The following is an 18843-nucleotide window of genomic DNA, read 5'->3' as shown; positions in this document are numbered from 1 at the left end:
GAGACGTGCCGTTAGGTACTGTTGTGTACAAAATGAATCACATCGATACGGGTCGAGTAATTGACGAAGTGCGAATTAGAAGATGTTTATGGGACCCGGCCGATGATTTTTATAAGAATAAGGAATTTCGTAAAGAAAACTCTAACTTGCACAGTAATTCGTCGAAACTGCTGGTTGATAGGCGAAAATATTTATAAAATTTATAACTATTTTCTCGTAAATCAGAGAAAGATGTTACGTGTTCGCCTCTCAGTAACCTTGTAGCGTTATAAGGATCAACACCTACTGTTCTTCGACGTTTTTGTTGCCTTTTTTTCCATAAAAAGTAAATAGCCAGTACTCTAACCGCATTGCCGTTCATTTTGTATCTGTTTGTACACGACTGTCTCACAGCAGCGAAACGCGCCGTACTAATGTCGTTTTTGGTGCACCGCTGTTCAAACGCGCGCTGTCCAACAGCGCGCTGTCCAACGGCGCGTCTAGCGGCGTGACTGTAAAACCAGCCTTATGCAAGTAATAACATGTTTCGTAATTATGTAAATTGATGATTCATGATTAGTATTAGCTCTAAATAAATTATATATAAGAGGATTTTGTCGTGTTTTTGGACATTTACATACCGAACGCTGTGAATAAGAATGTCCATCAACCATATGTAGAAATCGAAAAATAAATATAAAATTATTATTATTATTAACACATTTCAATACCTTACAATGAATAAATGTAAAATATTGTGTTTCAGTAAACAGTTTTTAGGACTTTTTGACTTTAATGACAGCAGATAATTGTACTTTTAAAATGTTCCAAATCAACTTAGCAACTATAAACAGAACAAAAAGAGAACTTATTAGTATAGCAGCTAAAGTAAACACAAGTTCTAATTCTAAATACTGAGCCCAAGAGATATTTGCTGCCGGGCCCCTCAAGTGACGCGCGCCGCCGTGACGCAACACGTGCTCCGTCCACCACACGGCGCGCTCTAGCGGACTTTGTGGCTGGTCCTGCATTATACTGCGCAGACGCACTATGTTCTCACGATAGCTGAAACGATACAAATTATGTAATAAACGAATTAAATTCATAAATTTATGTAATATGAATGAACTTACTAAAACTAAGTGGAATAGTGGTACAAGTGGTTGGGTAGTATAACATTTAAAACTTACTGTATTACAGAAGTAGCTCAAATAACCAAAATAAAGGTACATATATTATCTAATTAACTATCGTACGTATGATATGAAACAAGCGAAAGAAGTAGACGTACAAAAAATGGCATAACAAAAATAATGTTAAAGGTTTCTCCACCGACAAGGACGATGTTGTCTTTAAATTAAGATGATGGTAACGATCAGCTGTGTTTAAGTTTAAACCATGCAAGGGAGAGTAAAAATAATACTATTTTAATTGTTTACTCTCACTCTGAAATAATGTTTGTCTATGATCGCTTATGAAAAGCGGGGTTTAGTTGGGTTAGTTGGGAAGAACAGTTTAATAATAATTTGAAAATACGTCTCACCTATTGTTGTTAAGAATAGATTTGATAGCGTTGTCAAATTGTTCTTCTGTTAATGTATCTATGTCAAGCTTGTGTCCTATGTTAAAATGAACATATTTTTCTGCATTAAACCACTGATCACCTAACATTGGTATGCCAATGACTGGCACACCAGCGGTGATCGCCTCGTCTGTTGATTGTAGACCACCTTGTGTTACAAATAATTTTATTTTTGGATGCCCTGAAATAAAAAGGGAAAAAATTGTAAAATTAATAATATCCAAAAATTTTACGGCCATTTTTCAATGTTTTTTTTTTTCAAACGTTAAAAAAAATTGTTGTTATAAATACTACTACTACCAACTACTAAAAACTACTCAAGACTAAATTGTATTAAGATGGAAATTTTTATTACATAAGGGCTTAAAGCAAAAATGTCCCTAATTTTCGCAACAAATTTTGAAGCTATATTCAAAATCTACTAGTCTTCTAGTTATTAAAAAAAACAAAAAAATGGGACCCATCTGCAAGCACTTCCTTTCGATTGAAATAATTTTTATCAAAATCGGACCAGCAGGGGCGGAGATTCGCAGTAACACACAAAAAAAATACAGTCGAATTGATAACCTCCTTCTTTTTGAAGTCGGCTAAAAATCATAATATGGAGAGTAAACAAAATATTAATTTCCATCCATCTGTTTGACAATCTTGATAAGGAATTTTAATTAGTGTTTAAAAATATCTTGTACAAACTTACTCAGTAGGTCAGATTGCGGAAGCCATTTTGATATTTTGATATTTTTGGTACGACCGGGAAGCTCTTCGTCGTCCCATTTCCATAAGACATCATACGGCAGCCGTGAGAATACATTTATAATAGCTTGTAATTTTTCCGATGGAAGATTTGACGGTTTTACATTTGTTCCTAAACTAAAGTAAATGACCCCGTTTTTTGAAGAATCTAGATACGACTTCAGGTCCTGTAATGTTTTTCAATGAATTTGAGTATTCGTAGTACTAAAATTGTTAAAATTTTAATGAATAAAACATTCAAAAGAAAATATTAAATGTCCAAGAAAAAATCGTCAAGACAATTCAAACGAGCCAAAACTCGATTACTTTTCTATGCTCCATTTTCTAGCTTCATCATCAGATCAATTCCGTGCTATCATAATAATGCATTGTCACGCGATTTACATATGTATGCAAAATTTCAGCTCAAATAGTAACCGATAAGTGGTTTAAATTTAATTTGCAACATTTGACACACATAGGGACAAACTAAATAAAATCTTGTAATTACTGTAAAACACTATCTGTTAATTAAAACAATCCTGATTGACAGTTACCTAGGCGTTTAGTTTATTATAAAAAAAGCTATCTCAAACAAAATGCGCTCAAAAGTAACTTAAAAAAAAAACAATTTCGAACAAAATGCACTCAAAAGTAACGTAAAAAAACAATTTCAAACAAAATGCACTCAAAAGTAACGTAAAAAAACAATTTCAAACAAAATTCACTCAAAAGTAACATAAAAAAACAATTTCAAACAAAGTGCATTCAAAAGTACCATAAAAAACAATCTCAAACAAAATACACTAAAAAGAAACAAAATAATGTCATGAAAACTTCTTTCTTTCTTTCTTCTCTCTTTCAAAAACCCTCTAAACTCTAAAGAAAGTTCTCTTCTTTCTTGTAACATGTCTATATTGTATAATTATTGTTATTTCGCAGTCGGTGTCGGCCGAAGTAAATAGGTGACATTTTATATTTGAGATGTATTAGACATACTTACGTTTATGTCCCTACTTAGGCCGAAACCGACTCCAAAATAACAATAATTATACAATATAGACATGTTACAAGAAAGAAGAGAACTTTCTTTAGAGTTTAGAGGGTTTTTGAAAGAGAGAAGAAAGAAAGAAAGAAGTTTTCATGACATTATTTTGTTTCTTTTTAGTGTATTTTGTTTGAGATTGTTTTTTATGGTACTTTTGAATGCACTTTGTTTGAAATTGTTTTTTTATGTTACTTTTGAGTGAATTTTGTTTGAAATTGTTTTTTTACGTTACTTTTGAGTGCATTTTGTTTGAAATTGTTTTTTTACGTTACTTTTGAGTGCATTTTGTTCGAAATTGTTTTTTTTTTTAAGTTACTTTTGAGCGCATTTTGTTTGAGATAGCTTTTTTTGTTTTGAAGTCGGCTATTTTTTTTTCTTAAAATGTTTGTTTTATTTCTCAATTTTTAGTGAATTTGAAGTTTAATTTCAAATTTCCTTAATACGTATAAGGACATAAATAAGACAAATAAAGAAAAGGACTTTCCTATTTAATATGTGTGTACTTCAATTCAAAAACTAATTTAGAATACACCAGATAACCACTTATCCTTTAAACAATGAAATAATTATCAAAATCGGTATACAAATTGAAAATTAACGAACTAAAACATCGTAGCGTGCCTTTAATTTTGTCCAGCCGCGCGCCGCAGTAGCATTTTTCGAATGCGCGTAGTTTTTAATAATTTAATATCTTCCAAACTATTGATCAGAATTACATAGTTTAAAGACTAATGTAATCTGCATTTAATACTCTAGCCATCAAACATATTTTTTTGGATAAGGATTCATATCGAATATAATATAATAGCGCCGTAAGCTGTTGTTACGACGAGTTGTTACGACGCTGTTTTTCGTGTGCAATTTAATCGAAGTTTGTTCATAATAACATGGTTTTTGTGAGACATCCATAGATGATAGATATATGCCACCTGAAACTTTTATTTAGCAAATTTAAGGATCTATAATTACTCGATACATCATTTTAATGTAGGTCATATAGTTTGACCTACGTAAGCCCAGAAAGCAAATTTGTGCTATTCATTGTAACGCGATGTAGCATTTTTCGTTTCCGCGTAATTTTATTCTTACGATATCTCCTAAACTATTAGACAGAATGATATAGTTTCAATTGCAAATATAATCTACATTAAATTCTCTTGATAATGAACATATTTATTTACATAAGGGTTAATACTGAACTTGAATAATAGCGTCGGAAATAGGGCATGAATTTAATTAATGTTTCTAAAGAAAATAATGGTTATTGTGAGAAAACTATAAAAGATAGATATATGCTATCGCGGACTTTTATTTAGCACATTTAAAGAGCTACAATTCGCCATACATCATTTTTATGTAGGTCCTATAGTTTAGCCTACGTAAGCGCTGAAAGCAAAAATGTCCCTAATTTCCGCAACAAATTTTGAAGCTATATTCAAAATCTACTAGTCTTCTAGTTATTTAAAAATAAAAACAAAAAAATGGGACCCACCTGCAAGCACTTCCTTTCGATTAAAATAATTTTTATCAAAATCGGACCACCAGGGGCCGAGTTTCGCGGTAACACACATAAAAAAAAAAAAAAAATACAGTCGAATTGATAACCTCCTTCTTTTTGAAGTCGGCTAAAAATGGTATTCTAATCATTATAAAATTGTTATTCGCTTTCATCGTTCTAAGTTTTTATGAAAATTAAATAATTAACTGATATCATTACATACCTTAGGCAATTCTTTTTGTGGATTCTGGTGCAATCCTCCCATGTATATAACACCAGGAGGCACGGGACGATTGCTGTCCCAAATACGGTGAAAGTTTAAAAATAACATTGCAACATTATCGTATAATTCGTAAATACGAGGTACATTCTCTCCGAAAACTCTCTTTAATATATCATTATCGTATTCAAAATTGTAAGTGTACATATCTGTTATGAATTCTTTTCTTAACTGTTTCAATTTTTCCCACATTGTTAAATTGTATAATCTATCCCTAGACATAGACGGATATAAAAGAGGATGTGTTGGTGTACCCATTATATAATGATTGTCCATTACTGCACCGAAAGAACTTACTTGAATAATTGGGGCTTTGAAAACATATGACAATCCAATAGCGGGTCTCACACATGCTTCAACAAGTATCAAGTCGAAATAATCATCTTTGTATTTTAATATTTCTTGAACGCTTTCAGTTTTCATTTGCTCTTCAAAAACAGCATTATTTGAATTTATGATCACTTCCAATTGTGCTATGATGTCTCTTGCGACGTCTTTAATTCGTTCCATCAATATCTTAAATTTTGAATATGAAATATCATGCACGTCGATTTCTATGAGATTCTTTGGTGCTTGTCCTTTGGGATATGCTGGATCTGGTGTGATAACTATGACTTCATGACCACGTTTTGCTAATTCTTGAGTAATAGGACGGAATACTACTTGGTGACTGATTGATGGTGTCGGAAACATTGCTAATATTCGAGCTGATTCTATACATGATATTGTAAAGCACAATAAATAAATTACTGAATTCGAGACCATCGTTATGTACAGTCAATTTGTGAATGTTCAAGCTAGACGCGGTAATATAAACCCGATTTAAAGATGACTTGCAAAAATGCAAACTTTGATTGCGATTATTATTACCACGATTCTGTTCCGGTAAATTTAGTTAATTCATCTTTTAAAATAAAATCTGACCTTTGTAATAAATACCAAAAGTGTAGGGGTTTAAAAGAAAAAAAATCAAATTAAGTCATAATTTTATGATAATTATTTGTTATGCGTAGATCATAAAAATAAAGTAAATATACTAATTCATTATATGTCAATTAAAAATTACATTCGTACATGGCAGAATTCGAACCCAATATCTGCATATTGCAAGTCAAGTGCTTAACACTTGATCAACCGATGCTCGCATTAAAACGTTTTCTAACATCTCGGTAAAGAATAGGAATCGAGAGACACCTTGGCCTTCGAAAACAGTCAAGGTTCTCCGATATTCGAAAGAGATAGAAGATATGATGATCTTTTTCAATTACATAATATCGACGGATGGATGGATGTTTGCTAGAAGGTATCTCCAGAACGGCTGTTTGGATACGATAACGATAACTAGTTACAAAATATTTTACGAATTTAAGTAATACTGATTTATCTAGAATGTTTACAAAGTTTTATTATTTTTATTTAGGTATTTAATCAGAAGATTTCATAATCTCAGCAATTATTGAGTAATAATTATCATGTCTGCGTTACAAGACCGTGCATGATATTCTGTATCATAATTGGCTTCTGACACAATGATGTGTATTTTTTAGGCGACTTCAAAAAGAAGGAGGTTATCAATTCGACTGTATTTTTTTCATGTGTTACTGCGTAACTCCGCCCGTGGTGCTCCGATTTCGATTAAAAAAAATTAAATCGAATTATCGAAGAAGTTAGTGCTTGCAGGAGGGTCCCATTTTTTAATTAATTTTTAAATTAACTAGAGGATTAGTAGATTTTGAGTTTAACTTCAAAATGTGTTGCGGAATTAAGGACTTTTTGTTTTCATCGCTTACTTAGGCTAAACTATAGGACCTACATAAAAATGTTGTAACGATTAATTGTAGCTCTTTAAATGTGCTAAATAAAAGTCCGCGATAGCATATATCTATCTTTTATAGTTTTCTCACTTTAACCATTTTTTTCTTTAGAAACAACATTTAAATTCATGCCCTATTTCCGACGCTATTATTCGAGTTCAGTATTAACCCTTATGTAAATAAATAAGTTCATTATCAAGAGAATTTAATGTAGATTATATTTGCCTCAAAAACTATATCATTCTGTCTAATAGTTTAGGAGATATCGTAAGAATAAAATTACGAGGAAACGAAAAATGTTACATGAAAAGCACAATTTTGCTTTCTGGGCTTACGTAGGTCAAACTATATGACCTACATAAAAATGATATATCGAGTAATTATAGATCCTTAAATTTGCTAAATAAAAGTCTTTGGTGACATATATCTATCATCTATGGATGTCTCACAAAAACCAAGTTATTGTGAACAAACTTCGATTAAAATGCACACGAAAAACAGCGTCGTAAGCTTACGGCGCTATTATATTATATTCGATATGAATTCTTATCCAAATAAATATGTTTGAAGGCTAGAGTATTAAATGCAGATTACATTAGCCTTAAAACTATGTAATTCTGATCAATAGTTTGGAAGATATTAAATGATTAAAAACTACGCGCATTCGAAAAATGCTAGTGCGGCGCGCGGCTGGACAAAATTAAAGGCACGCTACGATGTATTAGTTCGTTAATTTTCAATTTGTATATCGATTTTGATAATTATTTCATAGTTTAAAGGATAAGTGGTTATCTGCTGCATTCTAAATTAGTTTTTGAATTGAAGTACTCATACTACTCTTCTACTCATACTACTCATACTACTCATACTACTCATATTAAATAGGAAAGTCCTTTTCTTTATTTGTCTTATTTATGTCCTTATACGTATTAAGGAAATTTGTAATTGAACTTCAAATTCACTAAAAATTGAGAAATAAAATAAAAAAACAAGTCAGGTAGATACTTGTTCGTATGCCACCTTTTACAAAAAAAATATACAAAATGACATTCGCGCATGACTATATGTTTAGTGAAAAAAGGATTTTAGTGAATAGATGTTGGAAAGTAAAACAAATATTGAAGCTTGTGGAATATTCAGGAAGCTTTCAATAAATCGTCTAAGTCATATACCGCAGCTGTTCTCATCCGATATGTTACCGAAATGAATACTATTCCGATGGATAGGAAAAGTTTTGTATCTATTCGTAAAGAACGGAATAAGTTACAGTTTACAATGTATTTTTGTTATTACTGCGGGTTTACATTATCAGGACAATTGTATTAATACATATTGTTGTCTCTGTTTTGTCAATCAGAATGTAAAGGATGACAATCTATGTATATAAAAGAAAGTAGTGTTAGTTACACTATTTATAACTAAAGATCGGTCGAACTGATTTAGCTGAAAATTGATGAGGAGGTAGCTTAGAACTAGGAGACGGATATAGGAACTTTTGTTTTATCTTGTGTGCATTTTATTTTATTCCGCGCGGACGGAGTCGCGGGTAAAAGCTAGTATGTAATAAAACAAGATACTGCAGTGATCATTCAAGGTCACATTTTAAAATCGACCAACTACAAGTGGTTACTATAGAATTGAAATACATGCAACCTCCCCTACGGTTTTATAAAATTAATAAACCATATAAAAGTCGGCGTAGATGAAGAAATTATGAAGCCATTCTTATAAATTTTCGTGCTCACTTAAAATTTCAAAGATCTGAATTAACAGTTTTTCTCCTCAGTTCTCTACAGTTAAAAAAGAACGTGTGTAGTGGGTATAATTTTTCAAACTCCTTACCGCGCATCAAAGAACACTTTTATTTAAGAGGATCTTTCAAGATAAATCTTCTACTTTAGGTTAAGAGGTACGAAACCTTTTTCGTATTATAGCGGAATATTTAATGAAATAAATAACCATACATACAACTAAAACCAAAACCATACATATTAATAAATATAATAATTGAAAAAATTGTATGCTTTCACAAAAGCAAACTAAAAACTAAAAATTATTTTCAGTGTGTAAAAAAGTAGAATGTATTAGCTAAGAAAAAATGAAACACTGCGTGTGCGTAGGTTACGCACGATTAAAAGATTTTTTGTGTTCAAATTCTGAACAGAACAAAACACCTAGACTTGTTATTTTTTTTATCTCAATATATGCGAAATATTACCAAAGTGGAAATAATCATCCAGTTAAAGATATAGAAATAAACAAAATCATAATCTAGCTAGAAGTTATATAACATATAGTTTTTCTACTTCCACGTAAGGTCCATTGTACACAATATAACGTAAATCTTCGAAACCCGGCGATATAAGTCATTAAGCGACTTACACAATACAATATCATAAAGGTGTGCCAAACACAGCGGTCGTCGGCATTTCTATTTGTCATCGCCAAAGACAGCCGATCGCAACTTGTTGGTCAAGATCGTCGTGATTCGATGCGATTTTCAAGATGATTTAAATTTGTGGTAACGACACCCGTAACGTGAATTCATTAAACGCAACCAAACAATGTTAGTTTCGACGATTGCCGCTGGACCAGATACTTTTGAAGGGATTTCATGGAGCTGAACCTAAAGGATCAAGCAGTCGTCTAGCAGAAGACGACGCATGACATATGATGTTGACAATCTCTGGTGACGGATGCCAACACCCACTTTGTGCCGATACGCCAGCGGAGCAATTATGTTACTAAAATTGCATCAACGGGTCATGTAACATTACTGACCATCGACGTGTCGTGTGACATCACGAGGCTATCAGAAAAGCTTCTTTGCACGAGTAATAGTTATCATTATTTATTATTAAAAACAACCAAGGAAGTAAGATGATAAAATCAGTTGTTCAAATATTGTAGTTTCAATGTTTGAAAATTTGAACACGACTTTAAATTACGAACTTCAAGTTTAAAAGTTAAACGTTAATTTGAACAATTAATTAATAACGATAGCCGGAAATTAAATGAAAATTCGTTAAAGGCATTTTAAATAAATATTTGCAATTTAATTTCGATATAAATCTTCAAAATACATTTCAAATCGAATATTAATATAACTAAAAATATAAAATCCCAGATTGTAACCGAGTATAAAATTTTACAATTTATTATATTTTACTCGAAGTTATAAAAAGAAAATTGAGATCGGTATTTATGGTTGAAACAGATCCGTCACTAGACAGATCTTATTTTATTGTCCAAGGAACGTATAGCGGTCAGATTGGGAGATAACTCTATAGTTAAAGTCAAGTGTTTCCGCAATAACTCTTAACCTATTCTTATCCTTACATAGAATAGACAGAAACTATATTCTTCCTTGTACACTCTTAGACTGCGATTTATAACAAAGTTTTGATGTTCATAAATATGTGGTTTATCAAACATATTTTTAATACGAATAGAACTTTTAAGTATATTTAAAAAAAATCTTACGCTTACTAATATTATAAATGCGAATGATTGGATGGATGGATAGATGTATGTTTGAAGGTATCTCCAGAACAGCTCAACAGATTTTTATGAAATTTGGCATATATCGCCACTTTACAAGAACAATGTGATATTTTTAAACCACAATATTAGAGGAGAGCAATTTTTAACAATTAAATGTTGATCAATTCTAAAATATTGATAATTTTACCGTCGGAAAATATTAAAATTGTTGCAGTGATTATTGTGTTAAATTAATTTATCAACGCTTAAATGTTTGAAATTGCTCTCCTGTAAAGTTGTGGTTTTAAAAATATCACGTTGTTCTTGTAAAGAGGCGATATATAGAACATAGTCTGGCAGAATACGTAGGCTACTTATTACGTTTCCAATTCCACGCGGACAGTGTCGCGGGTTACAGCTAGTCATTTATTAATTTAACTTTGAAGGTCTAATAAATATAATACGATAATTTACGGTATGATAATTTACAAACTACGCAACTTTGTATAGAGGTATGATATATTAAATCGTCATATTGTTGACCAAAAAATCTGTGGCATTCCGTTGTACACGTCTTTCACGGACACATTGCATATCTTTTTTTTTAATTTTAAATCTGACCAGCACTAACTGTCACACTTATCGTTGTTATTTGTTCACCAAGGAAGTGTATTAGTATAAATGAGTACTATAAATCTATGTGACTGGACTTAAATTATTAAAATTTTTAAGCATTAAAAATAATTAAATTAATAGGATCCTATAATAATAAGAAATATCAAAAAATTAAGTGATTATTGTATTTTACCTTAACTAAAAAATCTATCTGGGGTTCTATTATATGAAACAGTGCCATCTATCCTTTGTGTTTTGAAACAAAGATTTTCAAAATTTAATTTCAAAATAAATAAACTGCAATGTTATATGAAACACTTTCTTAACAATTATATAATCTATAACATCTAAAATGATATGGCACTGGAAATAGTTATGGCGAGGGATTTGAACATGCTATTTCCACGATTATGTAGAACTTCTTCTCTCACTAAGACACTCCGAGAAGGAAGACGAATCGTATGGTACCTCATTCGTTAAAATCGGTTCAAACCTTTAAGCTATAGGCTGACACAATTTACATAGGTATATACAAATCCACGTACATAAATCAAATTTATATGCGCGAAAAACATTACCCTTTTTATCTGTTGGGTAAAATGGTATAATCGAAAAATCATTATTTTTTAATTAGAATATTTTAGTAGTGGCAAAAATCTTATCAATTCCTTTACAGGAACCGGGGAACTTATCAACGTCCTGTCGAATTTTATAGGTTCGATACTTGCGCAGATTTACGACATAACTGGGATTTTATTAGGCGATCCGTGCTTGATTTTGGCAATAAAAGTGTGTTACTTGGCTCCGAGATTCATTTGAATTTTTAAGAAAGTGTTATTTTTGTATTTTTATATTTAATGATATTTTTATAATAGCTTCTAGCTGTTTCCCGCAACTCCGACCTATGATAATAATAAGAAGATTATTTTCTACATCTGTGCCAAATTTCATCAAGATCCGTTGCACCGCTTCGGAGATACCTTCAAACAAACATCCATCCATGAAGCCATCTAACCATCTAAACTTTCGCATTTATAATATTAGTAACTAATATTTAATATACTATACTATTTAACTAGTTAGGGGAACGTCTGATATTCGTATGTTTTATTACCGCAGTTTTCTAAAGGAAGATTTACAATACATTTCCAATATTTGTAAAATGTTTTTTAAAATTTCTCTTTGGTGAATTCACATTTGAAGCTAATAAATACATATGTACATAAAGAGATAAACTACTTTGTGTATTTAGGTTCCGTGGTATTTATCTACATCTGAAAGGTACATCTGAAAGTGTTTGTAATATTTAAATAATAAGTGTATGTTTGCAATTTTTATCCCTCACAAAACAAACGAGTTAAAACCTTTTCTTAAACAAATATTTTATGCCAACAAAAGGGTGACCCTTGTCAAATTGTTTATAAACAAGCCTACGGGCGAGCATTACAGTACATTTCTTAAATTATAATTAAACTAAAAGAATAACATCTACATTAAAATTTGAATACAAATTTATTTGACCAACCCAGGCTTTTAATTTACCATCACTCCTGTCATTATATAATAGCTAAAATCAATTTTAAATTAATTGCAAACAGCTGCATTAAAATGTTTTACCAAATAATATCACTCAACAATTCACTACCGATTAATTGAAAATTAATTCATTGATTTCTCAGAAACCGTCTGTTATTAAGTTTTGGTAGTTAACTTTTTCTTTCATTTAATGTAATTAATTCACTACCATAATCTATATTCAATGTATTCTCGGCACACAAAACGACTGTGTGAATGATTACTTGACTTTTATAACTTAATTTAAACTTATTTTTCTCGATTCCTTTATCAACAAAATCTTGATCTGAGTAAAGTTACATGTGACATTTAAAATGACGTTTATCATATTGAAACGTTCTCGATGTATAAAAGTTTTCCCAGAATTTTTCTATTCACTTTAGAACCATTTCCTTTGAGAAAGACTTTGTTATTATTAAATGAACTGACGCTTTCCCTCTGAACCTATATATTGATTGAGAAGATTACAGTATTTAAAAGTTCATACGTTAATAAAATAAACGTAACATATGCTTTATTATATTAAGTTTATTCTAATACGAAGGAATAAGAGAAATAATATACAGTTAAAAAATACAAAATAATTGACAATTGTGATTAAGTACGTGTAAGATATATATATATGTATGTCTAGCTAGTGGCGTAGTTAAGTATCATTATAGTCAATACCGATGTCAGCTCCACTAGCGCCCTGGGCCAGATTAATACGGCGCCCTGGGCTGGATTAGTCAACAGATTACTGAAATATGATCGTAAGGTAAAGGCGTATAGGCTTATAGCCGTTTTTAAACGATCGCCTTCGTAAATTGCGACGCGAACGCTGTCCAATACTGCTTAAGAGACACGATCCGAGGAAGATACTTTTCACTGATGAAAAAATCTTTACTGTCAAAGAAAAGTTCAACCGACAAAAAAATAAATGATGTCCCATCTTCAGTACGGAATGTCTCACGTACTCATCATCCAGCTAGTGTGATGGTATGGTGGGGGATTTCGTATGAAGGTGTCAATCCGCTACATTTCTGGCAACAAGGAGTCAAGGTGAAAGCCAAGAATTATCAAAGTGACATTTTAGAGCCAGTTGTTAAATCTCTGTCTCATAGTTTATTTCACGACAAGGATTGGGTTTTCCAGCAAGACTCGGCGCCATCCCATAAGGCAAAAACCACCCAAGCTTGGTTGAGGGAGAATGTGCCGGTCTTCATCGCGGCTAACGAATGGCCCTCTTCCAGCCCCGACCTCAACCCGCTGGATTATTTTTTATGGACTGAATTAGAGCTTAGGGCTTGCCGAAAGTCTCACCCAAACTTGAAGTCACTGAAGCGGGCCCTTGTCCGAGAAGCAAAGCGAATTCCACTGTAAGAGATTCGTGCCGCTATTCAAGACTGGTCAAATCGTCTAAAGGCTTCTCTATTAAAAACTGGGGTGGTCATTTTAAATAACAATAGTATTATATTGTTGCTTATTATCTACTTTATGTATAACCAATTTATTTTAGGAAAATAAATTGATTATTAAAAAACTAATGCAAATTTTATTTCGTCACAAAACTTATTAACACACGAGGTATCGGTAAAATTATATAGTTTGAAAGGCTTATGTAATCTACATTTACACTAGCCTTCAAACATATTTATTTGGATAAGAATTCATACCGTATATATTATAATAGCGTCGTAAGCTTACGGCGCTGCTATTCGTTTGCATTTTAATTGACGTTTCTTCAGAATAACATGGTAATTGTGAGACATCCATAGATAATAGATATATGCCAACAAAGACTTTTTAAGGACTATTTAGAAAATTTAAGGATCTATAATTCCTCCATACATTATTATTATATAGGTAATGTAGTTTGACCTACGTAAGCCAAGAAAGCAAAATTGTGTTTTTCATTATAACGCGATGTAGCATTTTTCGTTTGCGCGTAATTTTATTATTTCGATATTTCGATAAACTAGCAGACAGATTGATATAGTTTCAAGGGCAAATATAATTCACATTGAATTCTCTTGATAATGAATACATTAACTTAGATAAGGGTTAATACCGAACATAATAACCTCGGTAATAGCGCACTAGGAGTTGTCTTTAGAACTTTTAAAGAGCTTAGCCTACGTAGGCGAAGAAAGCAAAAAAAGTCCTTACTTTTCGCAACGCATTTTGAAGATAAACTTAAAATTATTTAATTTAATTTTTAAAATTACTAGATTACATTTCGATTAAAACTATTTTGATAAAAATCGGAGCACCAGGAGGGGAGTTACGCGGTAACACACATAAAAAACATTCGAATTGATAACCTCCTTCTTTTTGAAGTTGGCTAAAAAAGTTTTGGATCAGTAAACAGTTTTTAAGACTTTTTGACTTTAATTACAGCAGATAATTGTACTTTCAAAACATTCCAAATCAACTTAGCAACTATAAACAGAATAATAAGAGAACTTATTAGTATTGCAGCTAAAGTAAGCACAAGTTCTAATTCTAAATACTGGGCCCAAGAGATATTTGCTGCCGGGCCCCTCAAGTGACGCGCGCCGCCGTGACGCAACACGTGCTCCGTCCACCACACGGCGCGCTCTAGCGGACTTTGTGGCTGGTCTTGCATTATACTGCGCAGACGCACTATGTTCTCACGATAGCTAAAATGATACAAATTATGTAATAAACGAAATAAATTCATTAGTTCATGTAATATGAATGAAATAACTAAATCTAACTGGAGAAGTGGTACAAGTGGTTGGGTAGTATAACATTTTAAATTTATTGTATTAAAGAAGCAGCTCAAATAACCAAAATAAAGATACCTATATTATCTAATTAACTATCGTACGTACTCGTATGATATGAAACAAGCGAAAGAAGTAGACGTACAGAAAATGGCACAACAAAAATAATGTTAAAGGTTTCTCCACCGACAAGGAAGATGTTGTCCTTAAATTAACATGATGGTAAAAATAATTCTATTTTAATTGTTTAATCTCACTCTGAAATAATGTTTGTCTATGATCGCTTATGAAAAGCGAAGCAAACATTAGTTGGGAAGAACAGTTTAATAATAATTTGAAAATACGTCTCACCTATTGTTGTTAAGAATAGATTTGATAGCGTTGTCAAATTGTTCTTCTGTTAATGTATCTATGTCAAGCTTGTGTCCTATGTTAAAATGAACATATTTTTCTGCATTAAACCACTGATCACCTAACATAGGTATGCCAATGACTGGCACACCAGCGGTGATCGCCTCGTCTGTTGATTGTAGACCACCTTGTGTTACAAATAATTTTATTTTTGGATGCCCTGAAATAAAAAGGGAAAAAATTGTAAAATTTATAATATCCAAAAATTTTACGGCCATTTTTCAATGTTTTTTTTTCAAACGTTATAAAAATAGTTCTTATAAACTTGTTTTACAAAAGCATAATATGAAGAGTAAAAAACAATTAATTTCTATCCATCTGTTTGACAATCTTGATAAGGAACTTTAATTTGTGTTTAAAAATATCTTGAACAAACTTACTCAGTAGGTCAGATTGCGGAAGCCATTTTGATATTTTGATATTTTTGGTACGACCGGGAAGCTCTTCGTCGTCCCATTTCCATAAGACATCATACGGCAGCCGTGAGAATACATTAATAATAACTTGTAATTTTTCCGATGGAAGATTTGACGGTTTTACATTTGTTCCTAAACTAAAGTAAATGACCCCGTTTTTTGAAGAATCTAGATACGACTTCAGGTCCTGTAATGTTTTTCAATGAATTTGAGTATTCGTAGTACTAAAATTGTTAAAATTTTAATGAAAAAAACATTCAAAAGAAAATATTAAATATCCAAGAAAAAATCGTCAAGACAATTCAAACGAACCAAAACTCGATGACTTTTCTATGTTCCACCTTCTAACTCCATCATCAGATTAGCACTGTGCTATCATAATATTGCATTGTCACGCGATTTACATATGTATGCAAAATTTCAGCTCAAATAGTAACCGAGAAGTGGTTTAAATTTAATTTGCAAGATTTGACACACATAGGGACAAACTAAATAAAATCCTGTAATTACTGTAAAACACTATCTGTTAATTAAAACGATCCTGATTGCAGTTACCTAGGCGTTTATTATAAAATTGTATTCTAATCATTATAAAATTGTTATTCGCTTTCATCATTCCAAGTTTTTATGAAAATTAAATAATTAACTGATATCATTACATACCTTAGGCAATTCTTTTTGTGGATTCTGGTGCAATCCTCCCATGTATATAACACTAGGAGGCACGGGCCGATTGCTGTCCCAAATATGGTGAAAGTTTAAAAATAACATTGCAACATTATCGTATAATTCGTCAATACGGGGAACATTCTCTCCGAAAACTCTCTTTAATATTTCATTATCGTATTCAAAATTGTAAGTGTACATTTCTGATATAAATTCTTTTCTTAACTGTTTCAATTTTTCCCACATTGTTAAATTGTATAATCTATCTCTAACCATACTCGGATACAAAAGAGGATGTGTTGGTGTACCCGTTATATAATGATTGTCCATTGTTGCACCGAAAGAACTTACTTGAATAATTGGGGCTTTGAAAACATAAGACAAACCAATAGTGAGTCTCACACATGCTTCAACAATTATCAAGTCGAAATAATCTTTTTTATATTTTAATATTTCTTGAACGCTTTCACTTTTCATTTGCTCTTCAAAAACAGCATTATTTGAATCTACGATCACTTCCAGTTGTTCTGTGACGTCTCTTGCGACGTCTTTAATTCGTCCCATCATTATCTTCCATTTTGAATATGAAATGTCATGCACATCGATTTCTGTGAGATTCTTTGGTGCTTGTCCTTTGGGATATGCTGGATCTGGTGTGATAACTATGACTTCATGACCACGTTTTGCTAATTCTTGAGTAATAGGACGGAATACTACTTGGTGACTGATTGATGGTGTCGGAAACATTGCCAATATTCGAGCTGATTCTATACATGATATTGTAAAGCACAATAAATAAATCACTGATTTCAAGACCATCTTTATGTACAGTCAATCTGTGAATGATCAAGCCAGACGCGGTAATATAAACCCGATTTAAAGATGACTTGCAAAAATGCAAACTTCGATGCTGATTGTTATCACCACGCCTCTGTTCCGGTAAAGTTAGATAATTCGTCATTTACAATAAAATCTGACCTTTATAATAAAACTCAAAGTAGAGTGGTTAAGAAAACAAATGAAATTAAATTAATTTTTAAAATTATTTGTAATTCCAAAGTTAAATGAGCTAGAGACATTATGCTGAGTATTATCATCAGCTCGCTATGTACGTCCCCAACGAGGGGCTCGGAGCCTACCATAAGTTAGGGGTGATAAGGCCATAGTCAACCACGCTGGCCAGGCCAGTGAGGGTTGATTGACTTCACACATATCTTTGAATTTATTCAGATATGTTCATTATGTTTTCCTTCATTTTACGAACGTCGGATATATCTGCATAATATGTAAATTGAAAATCACATTCGTATATGGCAGGATTCGAAGCCAAGATCTGCAGATTGCAAGTCAAGTGCTTAACACCTGATCCACCGATGCTCGCATTAAAACGTTTTCTAACATCTCGGTGAAGAATAGGAATCGAGAGACTCCTTGGCCTTCGAAAACAGTCAAGGTTCTCCGATATTCGAAAGAGATAGAAGATATGATGATCTTTTTTATTTACATAATATCGACGGATGGATGGATATTTGCTAGAAGGTATCTCCAGAACTTAATTTAATTTATAAAGTTAAAATAGTAAATTAATTCATCGAGATTTTTTATAAAATTTCATTATTCTTAGTTTTTGTGTAACCATTTTTATGTCTGCGTTATAAAACCGTGATAATAACCGTGATAGTAACCATGATATGCTTAATCATAATTAGCTTCTGACACAATGATGTGTATTTTTCGTGATAACGATTTTTATGTCTAGATAAAATAATTATTTTTATTATGTCATTGTTATTTAAATGCCTGTATAAATCATAATACCCCAGACATCCAAGAAATAGGGAGACAAAGACAAAAAAACAAAACACTTTTATGTACCTACTTTGTAGCGTTTACGTTCTGGGTTAATTAAGTTTTTTATACATCCTATGGCCACTATTTGTGTTTACAATTGTCAAGAAAAACTCCAATTCATTGCACAGTGAATACTTTTATTCCATTTTCAACATTTCTAACGG

At 31.9% G+C, this 18843-nt stretch overlaps 2 protein-coding genes across 2 annotated transcripts; both read right to left on the bottom strand.

Moving 5' to 3' along the window:
- Positions 1–529: 529 nt before the first annotated feature.
- On the bottom strand, positions 530–5943 carry LOC106712671 (UDP-glycosyltransferase UGT5-like). Its single transcript, XM_045684325.1, has 4 exons — positions 5063–5943; positions 2259–2481; positions 1523–1742; positions 530–1044 (listed from the first exon to the last, which is right to left on the bottom strand). The coding sequence occupies exons 1-4, from the start codon at positions 5882–5884 to the stop codon at positions 756–758; spliced, it is 1554 nt and encodes a 517-aa protein (XP_045540281.1). The 5' UTR covers positions 5885–5943; the 3' UTR covers positions 530–755.
- An 8933-nt stretch (positions 5944–14876) lies between these two features.
- On the bottom strand, positions 14877–17647 carry LOC106712650 (UDP-glucosyltransferase 2). Its single transcript, XM_045684090.1, has 4 exons — positions 16826–17647; positions 16127–16349; positions 15687–15906; positions 14877–15248 (listed from the first exon to the last, which is right to left on the bottom strand). The coding sequence occupies exons 1-4, from the start codon at positions 17645–17647 to the stop codon at positions 14960–14962; spliced, it is 1554 nt and encodes a 517-aa protein (XP_045540046.1). The 3' UTR covers positions 14877–14959.
- Positions 17648–18843: the final 1196 nt, after the last annotated feature.

Source organism: Papilio machaon, chromosome 25, assembly GCF_912999745.1.
Source record: "Papilio machaon chromosome 25, ilPapMach1.1, whole genome shotgun sequence".
NCBI classification, from domain to species: domain Eukaryota; kingdom Metazoa; phylum Arthropoda; class Insecta; order Lepidoptera; family Papilionidae; genus Papilio; species Papilio machaon.
The sequence above is the reverse complement of the archived record's forward strand: the minus strand, read 5'-3'. Positions and strand labels throughout refer to the sequence as shown.

Excerpts from the sequence above, each read along its gene's own strand:
- LOC106712671 (XM_045684325.1), bottom strand. The coding sequence starts at position 5,884 with ATGGTCTCGAATTCAGTAATTTATTTATTGTGCTTTACAATATCATGT. Across the intron at positions 1,743-2,258 it reads TCCGCAATCTGACCTACTGA|GGCATCCAAAAATAAAATTA; the intron begins GTAAGTTTGTAC and ends TTTTTATTTCAG. Across the intron at positions 1,045-1,522 it reads TCTATTCTTAACAACAATAG|CTATCGTGAGAACATAGTGC; the intron begins GTGAGACGTATT and ends GTATCGTTTCAG.
- LOC106712650 (XM_045684090.1), bottom strand. The coding sequence starts at position 17,647 with ATGGTCTTGAAATCAGTGATTTATTTATTGTGCTTTACAATATCATGT. Across the intron at positions 16,350-16,825 it reads CACAAAAAGAATTGCCTAAG|GACCTGAAGTCGTATCTAGA; the intron begins GTATGTAATGAT and ends AAAACATTACAG. Across the intron at positions 15,907-16,126 it reads TCCGCAATCTGACCTACTGA|GGCATCCAAAAATAAAATTA; the intron begins GTAAGTTTGTTC and ends TTTTTATTTCAG.